The sequence below is a fragment of the Loxodonta africana genome, chromosome 8 (genome assembly GCF_030014295.1).
Source record: "Loxodonta africana isolate mLoxAfr1 chromosome 8, mLoxAfr1.hap2, whole genome shotgun sequence".
NCBI lineage: Eukaryota > Metazoa > Chordata > Mammalia > Proboscidea > Elephantidae > Loxodonta > Loxodonta africana.
In genome coordinates, this window is record NC_087349.1 from 448,262 (window position 1) to 462,935 (window position 14,674).

The 14,674-nt window shown below is 43.5% G+C and overlaps 1 protein-coding gene across 1 annotated transcript in view; it reads right to left on the minus strand.

Annotated features, from left to right (window-relative positions):
* ZNF862 (zinc finger protein 862) overlaps positions 1-14,674 on the minus strand; it is a 46,201-nt gene that overhangs the window by 11,086 nt on the left and 20,441 nt on the right. Inside the window, exons 7-8 of the mRNA XM_064289554.1 lie at positions 3,072-3,176; positions 164-2,278 (exon numbers count right to left, since the gene is read on the minus strand). Of these exons, the coding sequence (XP_064145624.1) occupies positions 164-2,278; positions 3,072-3,176 (2,220 nt within the window). The remainder of the gene's footprint in view (positions 1-163; positions 2,279-3,071; positions 3,177-14,674) is intronic.

Below are 14,674 nucleotides of genomic sequence, written 5' to 3' on the forward strand. Positions count from 1 at the left end.
AGCACCCACTGGCCAGCAAGCAGCTGGGCACACCACAGAGGCTCGGCAAATGCATGACCATGCCTGCTATGCGTCATGGACACTGGCCTTTATCAGACCTGTGGCACATCAGCACAGTGTTCCCGCACCCAGGGACCCTGCCATGTGCGCCTGCTGTACTTACCAGTGTGAGGGTGAGCAGGCACCTTGGTACAGGTGTAGACATGGCTGAAGCGGCGCCCGGAGGAGGTCAGGTACCAGCGCTGGATGGCTGGCTGCGGGTCGTACTCTGTGACCGCCACCCCATTTACAGCTGTCATCATGAGCATGTTGACCACCTCATTGGAGAGCTTGGTTCTCTCGTCGGTCTTGATCCGGGTCATGGCATGGAATGCACGCTCACAGCAGGATGTGGACACAGGCACGCAAACCACCACAGCCACCAGCCTGCTCAGCAGGGGGAAGCGGCGGTGCTGAGTAAAGGCATTCTTACACAGCATGGAGAACGGGAGGTTCTTGGTCACAGCCTTCAGGCCCAGCCACTCCTCCAGCAGGGCATCCTCACTGTACCCTGTGGGAAGCGAGAGCGCAAAATACCTGGCAAGGGCAAGAACGTCGTCATTCCCAAAGCTGGCAAGTTCCATCCCATCTGGCCAGACCATGGTATCAAACACCTCCATGTTCTTGAGCTGGGGAGGGCGGTCTGTGTCAAACCTCTGCTGCAGGTACTCGATCCCAGTCAGAACCACTCTCTCCCTGTCTGCCTGGAACCTCTGCTCTGCCATCTCCATCCCGTCCAGGGGAATGCCATGCAGACACCCATCCTGGAAGCTGGCATTAAACTCCTCTTCCTTGGGCCCTGCCTGGTGCAGGAGGGTCTCCAGGGCCACATAGGCCCGTGCCAGCGTGGCATTTACCTCTGTGATCAGTACAACTGCTTTCTGGCACACCTCAGACAAAGGCCTATAGATGCTCAGGAAGTCCAGGAGGAAGTGGCAGAACTTGACGAGGTGGAAGCTCTTCATCAGCCGCAGCATGCCCTGGGCCCGGTGCCCAACCTGGCCCCCCGCATCTGCCACGCTCTGCAGGTGCCGAGCCAAGGCAGGCCAGCTCACCAGAAGTGCATTCAGCGTTCGCCTCTTGCTGGCCACCCACCTGACGGCATTCAGGTCTTTCAGGCGGAGGATCTCCTGCTCGAGCAGAGCCGCGCCCTCCTGCAACTCATGCAGCCTTTTGTTTGAGGACTGGTAGAACTTGAAGATGGTCCGGATGTGCCGGTCACACTTCCTCACCAGGTCGATGCTCCCACAAGCATCAACCACAGCCAGGTGGAGCCGGTGGGCCACGCAGTGCACAGGCAGCAGCTGGGGGATGACCTCTTGGAACTTCTCCACAAGGCCTCCTTTGCAGCTCAGCATGGCTGAGCCATCGGTTCCCAGGCCCACCACCCAACCAGGCTTCCGGAAAGGGATATCCAGTTCATCCAGGGCAGAAATGATGGTTTCGAAATACCCATCAACTGTCTCACTGTACAGAGGGGCCAAAGTGATGTAAGACTCTTTCACCTCCATCTCCTTAAAGTATCGGATATAAATCCCCACACACGATTGGTCAGAGGAGTCCATGGACCTGTCCAGCAACATGCTCACATAAGGGGAGTCTCGGATATCATCGAGGATCTCCTTCTTCAGGGTTTCAGAGATATACTTGATGAACTGGGTGCACGCAGTGCGATTTCGATACTTGCCTAAAATCATGGTTCCAGTGCTTTGGAGAAGCTGCAGGATTTTCTCAAAGTCATTCAGTGGCCTCGCGTGGTACGCAATGGAGTAGGCAGCACTGAAAAAGTGCCCCATGTTGGCCATCAGGTCGCTGGAGATCTCTGGGACTAGGGAAGGTTGAGGGGCATCTTCTTGGACCCCCACAGTGCTAACGCAGAGCTTGTGTGCTTTGCTGACCTCATGGTACTTTAAAGTCTCCACTTTGAAAGGCCCAGTATAACCTCGGACTAATCGAGAGGATTTGTCATGGAGATTGGGTCTTGCTTTGCAAGCTGAGCAGAAGAGCTTGGTCTCTTTTGGGTCAATCACTAGCCATGGAAACTGCCCAAACCAAGCTCTCTGAATTGAACGGGGTCTGTATGTCCTCCTCATTCGCTCGGGTCCATCTACTTCTACTTCACAAACGCTGGGTCTGCAGTAGGAGGCACATGTTTCCACAGAAGGAGCTGAAGGCAATGCAGATCCTACAGTTGAGGCTTGTGTGTCTGCCTCTCTTATTGCTACCATCTTCTTTTTCCCTGTGGAGAAAATTGTGGTTGGTTTTGCTGCTCAGTACCCTGGAGAGTCAGAACGGTCTCCTATCAGCTAAGATACCCAATCAATTCAGTAAGCACCCTTTAGCCAAAGCAGAAAAGATGAATTTGATCCATCTTTCCAGTGATCATTAGAGCTTCTCCTTAAAACCTTCCCCATTATTATCTATGAAAGGCAATCTGGTTCCCCACCCTGATCCTTGTGGGTTCTTTTGCTAGCCTCCACCTCTCCTTACAGGTACCTTAGCAGACATCAGATGCTAAGTTTAAGTAACTACCTATGGCCATAGATATTATTGGATAAACAGGTGGTTTATCCTGGAAAGAAGGGAGGTACAGGAGTATATATAGTAGCTACTAGCCAGTAAGTTATTGAGATATGCAAAGCAACTACTTTTCACAGACCAATAGTGTTGTCACTAAAAAACCAAGGAGGAGGGAGGAAAGGAGGAACAGCCATTCACAGACCTGTGCCTCTCATTGTTCCTCCTAACCACAGTGTCCACCCCATGCCATTCTCATCAGCTCTGCCAGAGCCCCTTTGGCACTTCTGCTTATCAGAGGATCTTACTGTTTCTATACTGTTCAAGCTTCCAGTCTACTCTGCGCATAGAGGGCAGGGTAAGTATCTTAGTCATCTCTATATACCTAGGGCCTACTATAGGGCCTAGCACACAAAAGGTGCAGGCTATGTATGGCTGAACCTCTGCTGTGTGAGTTTCCATAGTGACATGGGACCCTGCATATGCCTTTCAGAACTAAGTAGGGCCAGACTCACCTGGAGGACGACCTTTCCCCCACTTGGACCCTTTGGGGTTATTGATCCAGGGTGCAGCTCTTCGTTCCAACTTGGAGATCAAATCTGGCTTGGCAGCAGCAGGCCCTATAACAAGGATGGAGAGTCACGCTAATGTAACTGCTGGGAACTGCCAAGTCAAGTAGCCCACCTCAAGCTGTACATGGTACCTACAACACTCAGGGATGGCCCCTGGGCTCTATCTCTTTACAAAATCTATTCACTCAGGGCAGGCTGGACGCATACCCATCTAGGTGCCAATTTGTGCTTCAAACCCGAAGAGACAGTCAGATAGGAGTGCATCCCCTCGCCAGGATAAACAGCATCTTTAGCTCCATGTGCCAGCCATGGGAGCCTTGAACCAGCTAAACATGTCTAGAAGAGAAGGGGGAAATACAAGAAACATGGACAATAAAACAGTAGAGGAAAGAAGAGAGGGGTGACGAAGCTACATGAGAAGTGGAAGAGAGCCCCTGCAACTGTCCATGAGCATACCCCTCAGAGCACCACAGCTGCCCCTTAAAAGTACCTGCCCCCACCCGCAGTGAAACCTGAAGTCTGACTGTCTTTGGGTGAAGCACTGCCCTTATTTAAAATATGGGTATTCTTACTGGTACGCAAAAAAATTGCACCCTTCATTTAAAACAAAATCTGTTGACGTCTACTTAGATGCTTTTGCATGTCTGCATGAATCTGTATAAACTTGCTTTGGAAGATACACAAGCAGCTGGTCACTGTGGGGGCTTCTGGGGAGGAACCAGAAGTCAAGCTAAAAGGAAGACTACTTTTCACTATACACCTTTTGCACCACTCAAATATATTTATGTGTGTGTGTGCATACGTATCCACATATTTACTAATAAAGATAGAGCTAAAGAAATTATTAAAGTCTGGTAGATTGGACACACATGCTTCCTAAGACATTTCCTTCCTCTAAAATGAGACCAGAGGAATAAGAAGAAGAAGAAGAAGCATAAGCCCAAGAGAAATACTGGGCTAGAAATGCTAACACATTTTTGGAAAAAGGAAAAGAGATAAAAGAGAGAGTAGCGCTAACTGAGCTGAACACCAAATGCCTGCAGAGGAGGATAACAAGAATTAAGTTAAGACCACAGAATCCCAGCATCAAAAAACGGAGGTAGTGGGCACTGTAGAAGGTGGTGGGTAAGGAATGCCATGGAAATGGACCGAGCCAAAATCTGCATAGAGACCAGTCAGACCCATGGGTCCTCTCACCTACTACATGTAGTCCTGGGAGGAGAAGAGAGATTTATCCTACCGAAAAAATTTAAGCAGAAAAGTCCCTGGCCCTGGGACACTGGGTATAGTGAAAGGGGAAGGAGAAGTGTTGTACTAAAAACAGAGATGAAGTAAAAGCATATAGACTGAAAGGGTCATGACTCAGCTCCAAGAATGCTGAAGACAGGCTAATTCCTCCAAGCAGATGTCTGGAACAGTCTTCTCGGAGAAAATGATTGGTCACCCTTCCCCTCCCCGAAAAGAAAGATCTACGGATACTGACTTTTGTGGACCTTGCAGTGAAACATCCAGGTTTATGACTGACCACCCTAAACTAAACCTGTGAGACCCAGCCACACACACATAGCTCCCAATCCATTTTTAGGGCATTACTCTTAAATATGAATGAACTTACAGATATTTGTATTAAAAAAGTTTCCAGCATAAAAGACAGAGATGGATACAAGTGGGGAAAAAGGACTGGAAGAAATTGAGATATTGCAGGGAACAAAATAAAACTTGAAGAAGCTGTAATTGTTAGTCCCAGAGAGAAAACTCATGATATTCATCCATGAAAGGAGCAATAAGAGCTTTCGGAAATTCAGAAGTATGTTAGAAGAAATAAAAAATTAAATAGAATTATTAGATAATAAAATTCAGGAATCTCTAAGAAAGTAGAAGAGAAATGATAGAAGCAAAAAATAGGAGAAAATGGAAAGAAAATAAGAGGCTCAACCCAGGAAGTCCAGTATCTAACTAGCACTAGATGAGAGTTTCTGGAAGAAACAACAGAAAAAATATATGGGGAAAAATCATAAAGGAATAATATAAGAATAGTTCCCAAAACTGGAAAATAAGAGTTTCTACATGGAAGGGCCCACCAGATGCCCAACACAAAAGATGAAAAAAACACCTACATCAAGGTACATCATTAAAAATTTCACATCAGTGGAATAGAATTTTAAAAGCTCCAGAGTGGAAAAAATAGGTTGTGTTAAAAGATTTAGGAGTAAAAAGGGCCTTAGACTTCTCAATAGCACTATTAAAACCTAAAAGAGCAATGCTTTCAAAATTCTGGGGAAAATTATTTCCAACCTAGAATTCTACACATAGCCAAAGTATCAACGAATTGTAAGAGTATAAGGGCATTTTCAGAAATTTAGAGTCTTTAAAAAATTTCTTCCCATGCACCCTTTCTTAAAAGGCTACTGAAGATGTTCTACACCAAAATACAAACCACGAAAGAAGAGACAGATTCAGGAAATGAGAGACAAAAGAAGTCCACAGCCACTCTGTGCAGATAGTTACCAGAGTACTAGAGTTAACAGAGAGTTCCTAGAGAGTCAAGAGAGTTCCTAGAGAGTACTAGAGACTTCCTAGAGGGTACTACAGACTGCCTAGAGAGTCCAAGAGAGTTACTAGAGTACTAGAGACTGCCTAGAGAGTACTAGAGACTTCCTAGACAGTACTAGAGACTTCGTAGAGAGTACTAGAGACTGCCTAGAGAGTACAAGAGAGTTACTAGAGTACTAGAGACTGCCTAGAGAGTACTAGAGACTTCCTAGACAGTACTAGAGACTTCGTAGAGAGTACTAGAGACTGCCTAGAGAGTACAAGAGAGTTACTAGAGTACTAGAGACTGCCTAGAGAGTACTAGAGACTGCCTAGAGAGTACTAGAGACTTCGTAGAGAGTACTAGAGACTGCCTAGAGAGTACAAGAGAGTTACTAGAGAGTACTAGAGAGTTACTAGAGAGTACTAGAGACTTCCTAGAGAGTAACTAGGTAGCTCAGGAAAATGCAAGACTGAATGAGGAAAGTATCCAGGAAAAGAATGAAACTGATAGAAAACGGATTGTTTGACCACGTGGAAAACACTATTCAGAGCAGTCTCACAATTCTGATAAGTTGGGAAGAATAAGCGATAGTACAGAAAAGGAACAAAATAAAAAATGAGAAAAAATTTCAATCCAAGGAAAAACATTCCTACAACAAAGAAAGTGTCATAATATACCACTTTGCTCAACAGTGAGTAACACACAGCCATAATTAGGCAAATATTTTATATTGATTTAACCAAAAAAAGTGTGAGATACCTGTTCTGAGAGGATGGAGGAGAGAGAAGTGGGGGCTTTGGATAGTGTAAGAGGACCATATCTTCATCTTCCCAGTAGGAATCAGTAGATAATATCTAAAATCAATAAATCAGGAATAGCAATAAACAGATGCAACAGGATACTAAAACATGATTCTTTGTTTTGGCTGAAGGCCCAAGAAAATAGGTGCCATCACACATTTCATAGCTAGACCACCTAAGCCATGACTTAGAAAGTGGCTAAAAAGCTGACGTTGTAACCCAAGCCCTCACCCACTAAGAGGGAATGAAAAGAGCTAGAAGATGTTTCTGGAAAGAGTTGGCTGTGTATTGTGAGACCCCTACACTTCAAGGAGACCGACCACTCTTGGCATCCTGACTTGCCACCCCTGGAGTCTGTGGGCCAGGTTGCCAACTCAGGCCTGGAAAAGACTAAAGGCAGAAACAGACTGGCAGGCTCTTTTGAGGTAGCTATGTCATGGAATAGCCTACACTCCCAGGGCTTGTCAGAGCAAAGGATGTCTAAGTGCTTCTGTGGTACAGATGTGGGCCCTACAAGGAAAGAGAGAAGGCCTGGAGCCATCGAAAGGGCCTCTGCCCATGTTGGCTGCCAAAGGGTGTGATGCACTACCACAAACGAGGCTACGTGGGCACACTGTCAAAGAAGACATTCACCAGGCAAAGGGAACTGCAAGTGAGAAGTTTCCATTTTTGGGGAGGGCTCTGTAGAACCACAAACACACCCAAGAATCAGCTTTAAACTATCACAGCTACAAGTAGCTGCTAAAGATTAGATGGATGCCAGTTAAAAACCTTTCTTGTACCTCTCCTCCCACCCACCCCACCCACCCGCCCTCCAACCATCTGTTTCAGCCTAGGATGTGTCAAAATTGTGGAATGAACTGAGGCGTGGGAGGAGAAATACCACCTCTTCTTTCTACTACAGGATTCCAGACCTGAAGGTTTAGAAGGGAAAGGCAAGAAACCCAAACTTTAAATGAATACAGGACTGGGCACCTTTTCACTGCAGTGTTTTTTGTTTTTTTTTTTTGATAAATGTTTTATACACTTTCAAATTTACAGACATTTCAGTACTAGTCCAAGGAGCTCCAATTGTTTACATTTTGTCCCATTTTCTTTATAATGCTCATACATGCTCTCATGCATTGCACATGGTTATCATGCCTCTTTAAACCAGTTACCAGCAAGGAGATTGCAACTCACGGTGGCCCTATGTGTGTCAGAGTAGAACTGTGATCCACAGAATTTTCAATTGCCAGTTTTTCACAAGTAGATTGCCAGGTCTTTCTTCTGAGGTACCTCTGGGTAGACCCAAAACTCTAACCTTTCAATTAGTAATTAGGAGCACGGTTTTACTCTGATACACATGGAGTTACCATGAGTAGGAATCAATCTGATGGCAACGGGTACTGGTACCTGTCTATATACATTATTATCTAATTTTTAAACTGTTTGACAGTAAATTGTTTTCAAACTCCACTACCCCTAAATACTTCAGTGTGTATTACCCAAGAAAAAAGACATTGTCTTATGACAAAGTCTTCTTCTCAAGCTGAAAGAACTAAAGAAAAAATTTAGGCCTCAAGTTGCAACACTGAAGGATTCTATGGGCAAAATATTGAATGACACAGGAAGCATCAAAAGAAGATGGAAAGAGAAAACAAAAACTCTCAAAAGACCCATAACAAGTGAAGAGATCAAACCAGTGATCAGAAACCTCCCAACAAAAATAGCCTCGGACCAGACCATTGGCTTCACTGGGGAATTCCACCAACAAAAATAGTCCTGGACCAGATCATTGGCTTCACTGGGGAATTCCACCAACAAAAATAGTCCTGGACCAGATCATTGGCTTCATTGGGGAATTCCACCAACAAAAATAGCCCCGGACCAGACCATTGGCTTCACTGGGGAATTCCACCAACAAAAATAGTCCTGGACCAGATCATTGGCTTCATTGGGGAATTCCACCAACAAAAACAGTCCTGGACCAGATCATTGGCTTCACCGGGGAATTCCACCAACAAAAACAGTCCTGGACCAGATCATTGGCTTCATTGGGGAATTCCACCAACAAAAACAGCCCCAGACCAGATCATTGGCTTCACTGGGGAATTCCACCAAACAGAGGAGAATTGACACCAATACTATTTCAACTCTTCCAAAAGATGGAGAAGGAAGGAACACTCCCTAACTCACTCAATGACAAACATAACCCTGATACGCAAACCAGACAGGCACCACAAAAAAAAGAAAACTACAGGCCAGTATCTCTTATGAATATAAATGCAAAAATCCTCAACAAAACACTAGCAAACAAAATCCAACATCATATCAAAGTCATACACCCTGACCAAGTGGGATTTAGTCCAGGAATGGCAGGGATGGTTCAACATTAGAAAATCAATCAACATAATACACCACATCAACAGAACAAAGGAAAAGAACCAAGTGATCATCCCTATGGATGCAGAAAAAAGGATTTGATAAAATCCAACACCCTTTCTTGATGGAAACCCTAAAGTAGATTGGAATAGAAGAGAAATTCCTCAATACGGTTCAGGGCATATATGAAAAGCCAAGAGCCAACATTATACTTAATGGAGAAAGACTGAGAACTTTCCCCTTGAAATCAAGAACAAGAAAGGGTGCCCACTCTTATCACTTCTATTCAGTATTATACTAGAAGTCCTAGCCAGAGAAATAAGATGAGAAAAAGAAAGAAAAGGTATCCATATTAGAAAAGGAGAAGTAAAATTATCTCTATTCACAGATAATATGATCCTATACATAGAAAATTCCAAAGAGTCCACAAGAAAACTTGAGGAGTTTAGCAAAGTAGCAGGGTACAAGGTCAACAAACAAAAATCTGCTGGGTTTCTACATACCAGCAATGAGAAATATGAAAGGAAAATTAGGGAAACAATTCTATTTACAACAGTATCTAAGAGAATAAAATACGTAGGAATAAATCTAACCAGGGACGTAATGGACTTATATAATGAAAACTATAAAACACAGATGAGAGAGATTAAAGGAGACTTAAATAAACGGAAAGATGTTCCACGTTCATGGAAGACTTAATATTGTTGAGATGTCGATACTACCCAAAGCTATCTATAGATTCTACACAATTCTGATCAAAATTCCAGCAGCCTTCTTTACAGAAATAAAAAAAACAATCCTCAACTTTATATGGAATGGCAAGAGGTTCTAAATAGCTAACACAATGTCGAAAGAGAAAATTAAGTAGGAGGACTCACACTTCCTGGTTTTAAAACATACTATACAGCTATGGTAATCAAAACATCCTGGTACTGGTACAACAAGAGACACACAGACTAATGAAACAGAATTGAGAGTCCAGAAATAAACCCACACATCTATGGTCAACTGATTTTTGACAAGGGTGCTAAGTCCATTCAATGGAGAAAGGAAAGTATCTTCAATAAATAAAACCAAACCAAATCAAACCCATTGCCATTGAGTTGATTCCAACTCATATCGACCCTATAGGACAGAGTAGAACTGCCCCCATAGGGTTTCCAAGGAGTGCCTGATGGATTTGAACCACCGACCTTTTGGTTAGCAGTTGTAGCTCTTAACCACTTATGCCACCAGGGTTTCCCTTCAATAAACGGGCTTGGAAAATCAGATTTCCACATACAGAAAAATGAAAGAGGATCCATGTCTCGCATCACACAAAAAAACAAATTCGAAATGGATTAAGCTCCTAAATGTGCAAACTAAAGCCATAAAACCCTTAAAAGAACAAAGAAGGGAAATTCTGTCGGGCCTAGATTGCAACAGTGGATTATCTAATATAATAACAAAAGCACAAACAGAAAAAGACAAAATATATAAATGGGACCTCAAAAAAATTAAAAGCTTTTATTCATCAAAAAACTTTACCAAAAAAGTGAAGAACAAGCTACTGACTGGGAGAATACTGACTGCGAAAACATACACCTGACAAGAATCTAATAACCAAACATATATAAAAGTTTGACAACAACAAAAAGACAACCCGATCACAAAATGGGTAAAGGGCCTGAATGGGCATTTCACCAAAGAGAATACTGAAATGGCCACCAAACACATGAAAAGATGCTCAGTGTCATCAGCCATCAGAGAGATGTATATCAAAATCACAGTGAGATACCATTTCGTTGCCATTAGGATGGCTAAGATTAAAAAAACAGAAAATAACAATGTTGGCAAGAATGTGGGGAATTGAAACCCTTATCCATTGCTGGGATTGCGAGCATGGTGCAGGACCGGGCAGTGTTTTGTTCGGTGGTACACAGGGTTGCTATGAGTCGGGACCGACTCAACAGCACCTAACAACAACAATATCCATTGCTGGTGGGAATACAAAATGGTACAGCTGTTGTGGAAAACAGTGCAGTGGTTCCTCAAAAAACTAAAACTAGAGCACCATATGACCCAACAATTCCACTCCCAGGTATATACCGAAAAGACTTGAAAGCAGAAACTCAAAAAGACATTGCAACAAATGTCCGTTGCAGCAGTATTCACAAAAGCCAAAAAGTGAAAACAATCTAAATGCCCATCAACAGATGAATGGATAAACAAAATGGAGTACTACTCAACCAGCAGGAGAAACGAAGTCTTGATACATGCTACAGTGTGGATGGAGCTTGAAGACATTATGCTGAGGAAAATAAGCCAATCACAAAACGGCAAATATTGTATGACCTCACTTATATAAAAAGACAAGAAAAGGCAAATGTATAGAGACAAAACTTTATTAGTGGTTACCAGGGGCAGGAGGGAGGGGAAAAGGGGCATTAGCAGTGATGGAAAAATCACGTTAAGAGGATTGCACAGCCAATTATTGTAATTGCAGTCAATAAACTGTACACCTGTAAAAAGTTGAATTATCAAAAGTTGTGTGATAGATACATTTACAATGACAAGAATAAATAAAAGAGTAGCTGCTGAAGCTGCTTATGTACAACCAAAAACTCATGAGATTTGGTTCCCTGGTTTGGAGGATTCATGGGACATCCCAGTTAATTGGCCTAATAATGTGTTTAGTGCTGCTGTTTTACCTCCGAGTTTGCTGCATAGTGCCTGGGGTCTTAAAAACTTGCAAGCAGCCACCTAAGGCACAACAATTGGTCTCTATTTACCTGGAGCATCAGAGGAAGAAGGAGAGTCAGGAATAGGGGGAGGATATAGAATGTGTAGCTAATTGCCTCCACGAACAACTGCCTCCTTTGCCATGAGACTAGAAGAACTGGATGGTGCCCAGCTACCATTATTGAATATTTTGATCAAAGATTCCATAGCAGAATCCTGATCAATAAGGGGGAGATGCAGAACAGAATTTCAAATTTTCACGGACTCTAGGCTTTCTGGAGCGATGGAGGGTGGATGAACCCTTGAAACTATTGCCCTAAGATAGCTGTTAAACCTTAAACCAGAAATATCCCTGAAGTAATCTTAAAAACAAACAGCAGTTTAGCTTAACTAGTAAAAAAGGCCTACCTTGAGCATTATGCCCTTTTAAGACTTATATATACGGGATCAAATTGACAACAGCCACTCGAAAGATTAGATAGGAACCTTAGGGGGCAGTGAGTTTATGTTAGTGAGGGAAGAACAACTCAGAAAAGGAGGAGGAGACTGGGTGCACAACTCGTGGAATGTAACCGATATCACTAAATTGTACATGTAGAAACTGTTGAATTGGTGTATGTTTTGCTGTGTATATACTCAACAACAAAAAATAAATAAAATTTAGAAGGAAAAAAAAAGGAAGGAATACACAGAGTCACTGTACTAAAAAGAACTGGCTGACATTCAACATTTCAAGAGGGAGCATATGATCAGGAAACCGAAGGTGCAGAAAGAGGGCCAAGCTGCCCTAAAGGCACTGGCAGAAAACAGGGCTCCAGGAATTGACAGAATCGAGATGTTTCAACACATGAATGCAACACTGGAAGCGCTCACTAATCTATGCCAAGCAATGTGGAAGACAGCTACCTGGCCAACCAACTGGAAGAGATCCATATTTGAGCCCATTCCAAAGAAAGGTGATCCAACAAAAATATTGAACAATATCATTAATATCATCACAAGTAAAATTATACTGAAGATAATTCAAAACGGTTGCAGCAACACATCAACAGGGAACTGCCAGAAATTCAAGCCGGAAGAGGAAGTGGAGCTGGTGATATCACTGCTGATATTAGGTGGGTTTTGGCTGAAAGCAGACAATACCAGAAAGATGTTTACCTGTGTTTTATTGACTATGAAAAGGCATTGTGGATCGTAACAAATTATGGATAATATTGTGAAGAATGAGAATTCCAGAACACTTAATTGTGCTCATGAGGAACCTGCACATAGACCAACAGGCAGCTGGTCAAACAGAAAAAGGAGATACTGCGTGGTTTAAAGTCAGGAAAGGTGAGCGTCAGGGTTGCACCCTTTCATCATGTTTATTCAATCTGTGCGCTGAGCAAATAATCTGAGAAGCTGGACTATATGAAGAACAACAGGGCATCAGTATTGGAGGAAGACTCAATAATTGTGTTACACAACTTTGCTTGCTGAAAGTGCAGAGGACTTGAAGCAGTTACTAATGAAGGTCAAAGCCCACAGCCTTCAGTGTGGATTACATTTCAGCATAAAACAAAAATCTTCACAACTGGACCAGTAAGCAACATCATGATAAACGGAGAAAAGATTGAAGTTGTCAAGGATTTCATTTTACTTGGATCCACAATCAATGCCCATGGAAGCAGCAGTCAAGAAATCAAACGACATACTGCATTGGGCAAATCTGCTGCAAAAGACCTCTGTCTTAGGCTGGGTTCTGTAGAGAAGCAAAACCAGTTATCATGGATTGAACTATGTCCACCAAATACGTGTGTATCCACTTGGTTAGGACATGATTCCCAGGATTGTGTGGTTGTCCTCCATTTTTTTATTGTAATTTCATGTTAAGAGGATCAGGGTGTGATTGTAACACCACCTTTACTCAGGTCACCTCCCTGATCCAAAGTAAAGGGAGTTTCCCCGGGGTGTGGCCTGCACCACCTTTTTTTTTTTTAAATAACTTTTATTAAGCTTCAAGTGAACGTTTACAAATCCAATCAGTCTGTCACATATAAGTTTACATACATCTCACTCCCTACTCCCACTTGCTCTCCCCCTCTTGAGTCAGCCCTTTCAGTCTCTCCTTTCTTGACAATTTTGCCAGCTTCCCTCTCTCTCTATCCTCCCATCCCCCCTCCAGACAAGAGTTGCCAACACAATCTCAAGTGTCCACCTGATATAATTAGCTCACTCTTCATCAGCGTCTCTCTCCCACCCGCTGACCAGTCCCTTTCATTTCTGATGAGTTGTCTTCGGGGATGGTTCCTGTCCTGTGTCAACAGAAGGTCTGGGGAGCATGGCCGCCGGGATTCCTCCAGTCTCAGTCAGACCATTAAGTTTGGTCTTTGCATGAGAATTTGGGGTCTGCATCCCACTGATCTCCTGCTCCCCCAGGGGTCCTCTGCTGTGCTCCCTGTCAGGGCAGTCATCGATTGTGGCCGGGCACCAACTAGTTCTTCTGGTCTCAGGATGATGTAGGTCTCTGGTTCATGTGGCCCTTTCTGTCTCTTGGGCTCATAGTTATCGTGTGACCTTGGTGTTCTTCATTCTCCTTTGCTCCAGGTGGGTTGAGACCAATTGCTGCATCTTAGATGGCCGCTTGTTAGCATTTAAGACCCCAGACGCCACATTTCAAAGTGGGATGCAGAATGATTTCATAATAGAATTATTTTGCCAATTGACTTAGAAGTCCCGGCAAACCATGTTCCCCAGACCCCCGCACTTGCTCCGCTGACCTTTGAAGCATTCATTTTATCCCGGAAACTTCTCTGCTTTTGGTCCAGTCCAATTGAGCTGACCTTCCATGTATTGAGTGTTGTCTTTCCCTTCACCTAAAGCAGTTCTTATCTACTGATTAATCAATAAAAAACCCTCTCCCTCCCTCCCTCCCTCCCCCCCTCGTAACCACAAAAGTATGTGTTCTTCTCATGTTTACTATTTCTCACGATCTTATAATAGTGGTCTTATACAATATTTGTCCTTTTGCCTCTGACTCATTTCGCTCAGCATAATGCCTTCCAGGTTCCTCCACGTTATGAAATGTTTCAAAGATTCGTCACTGTTCTTTATCGATGCGTAGTATTCCATTGTGTGAATATACC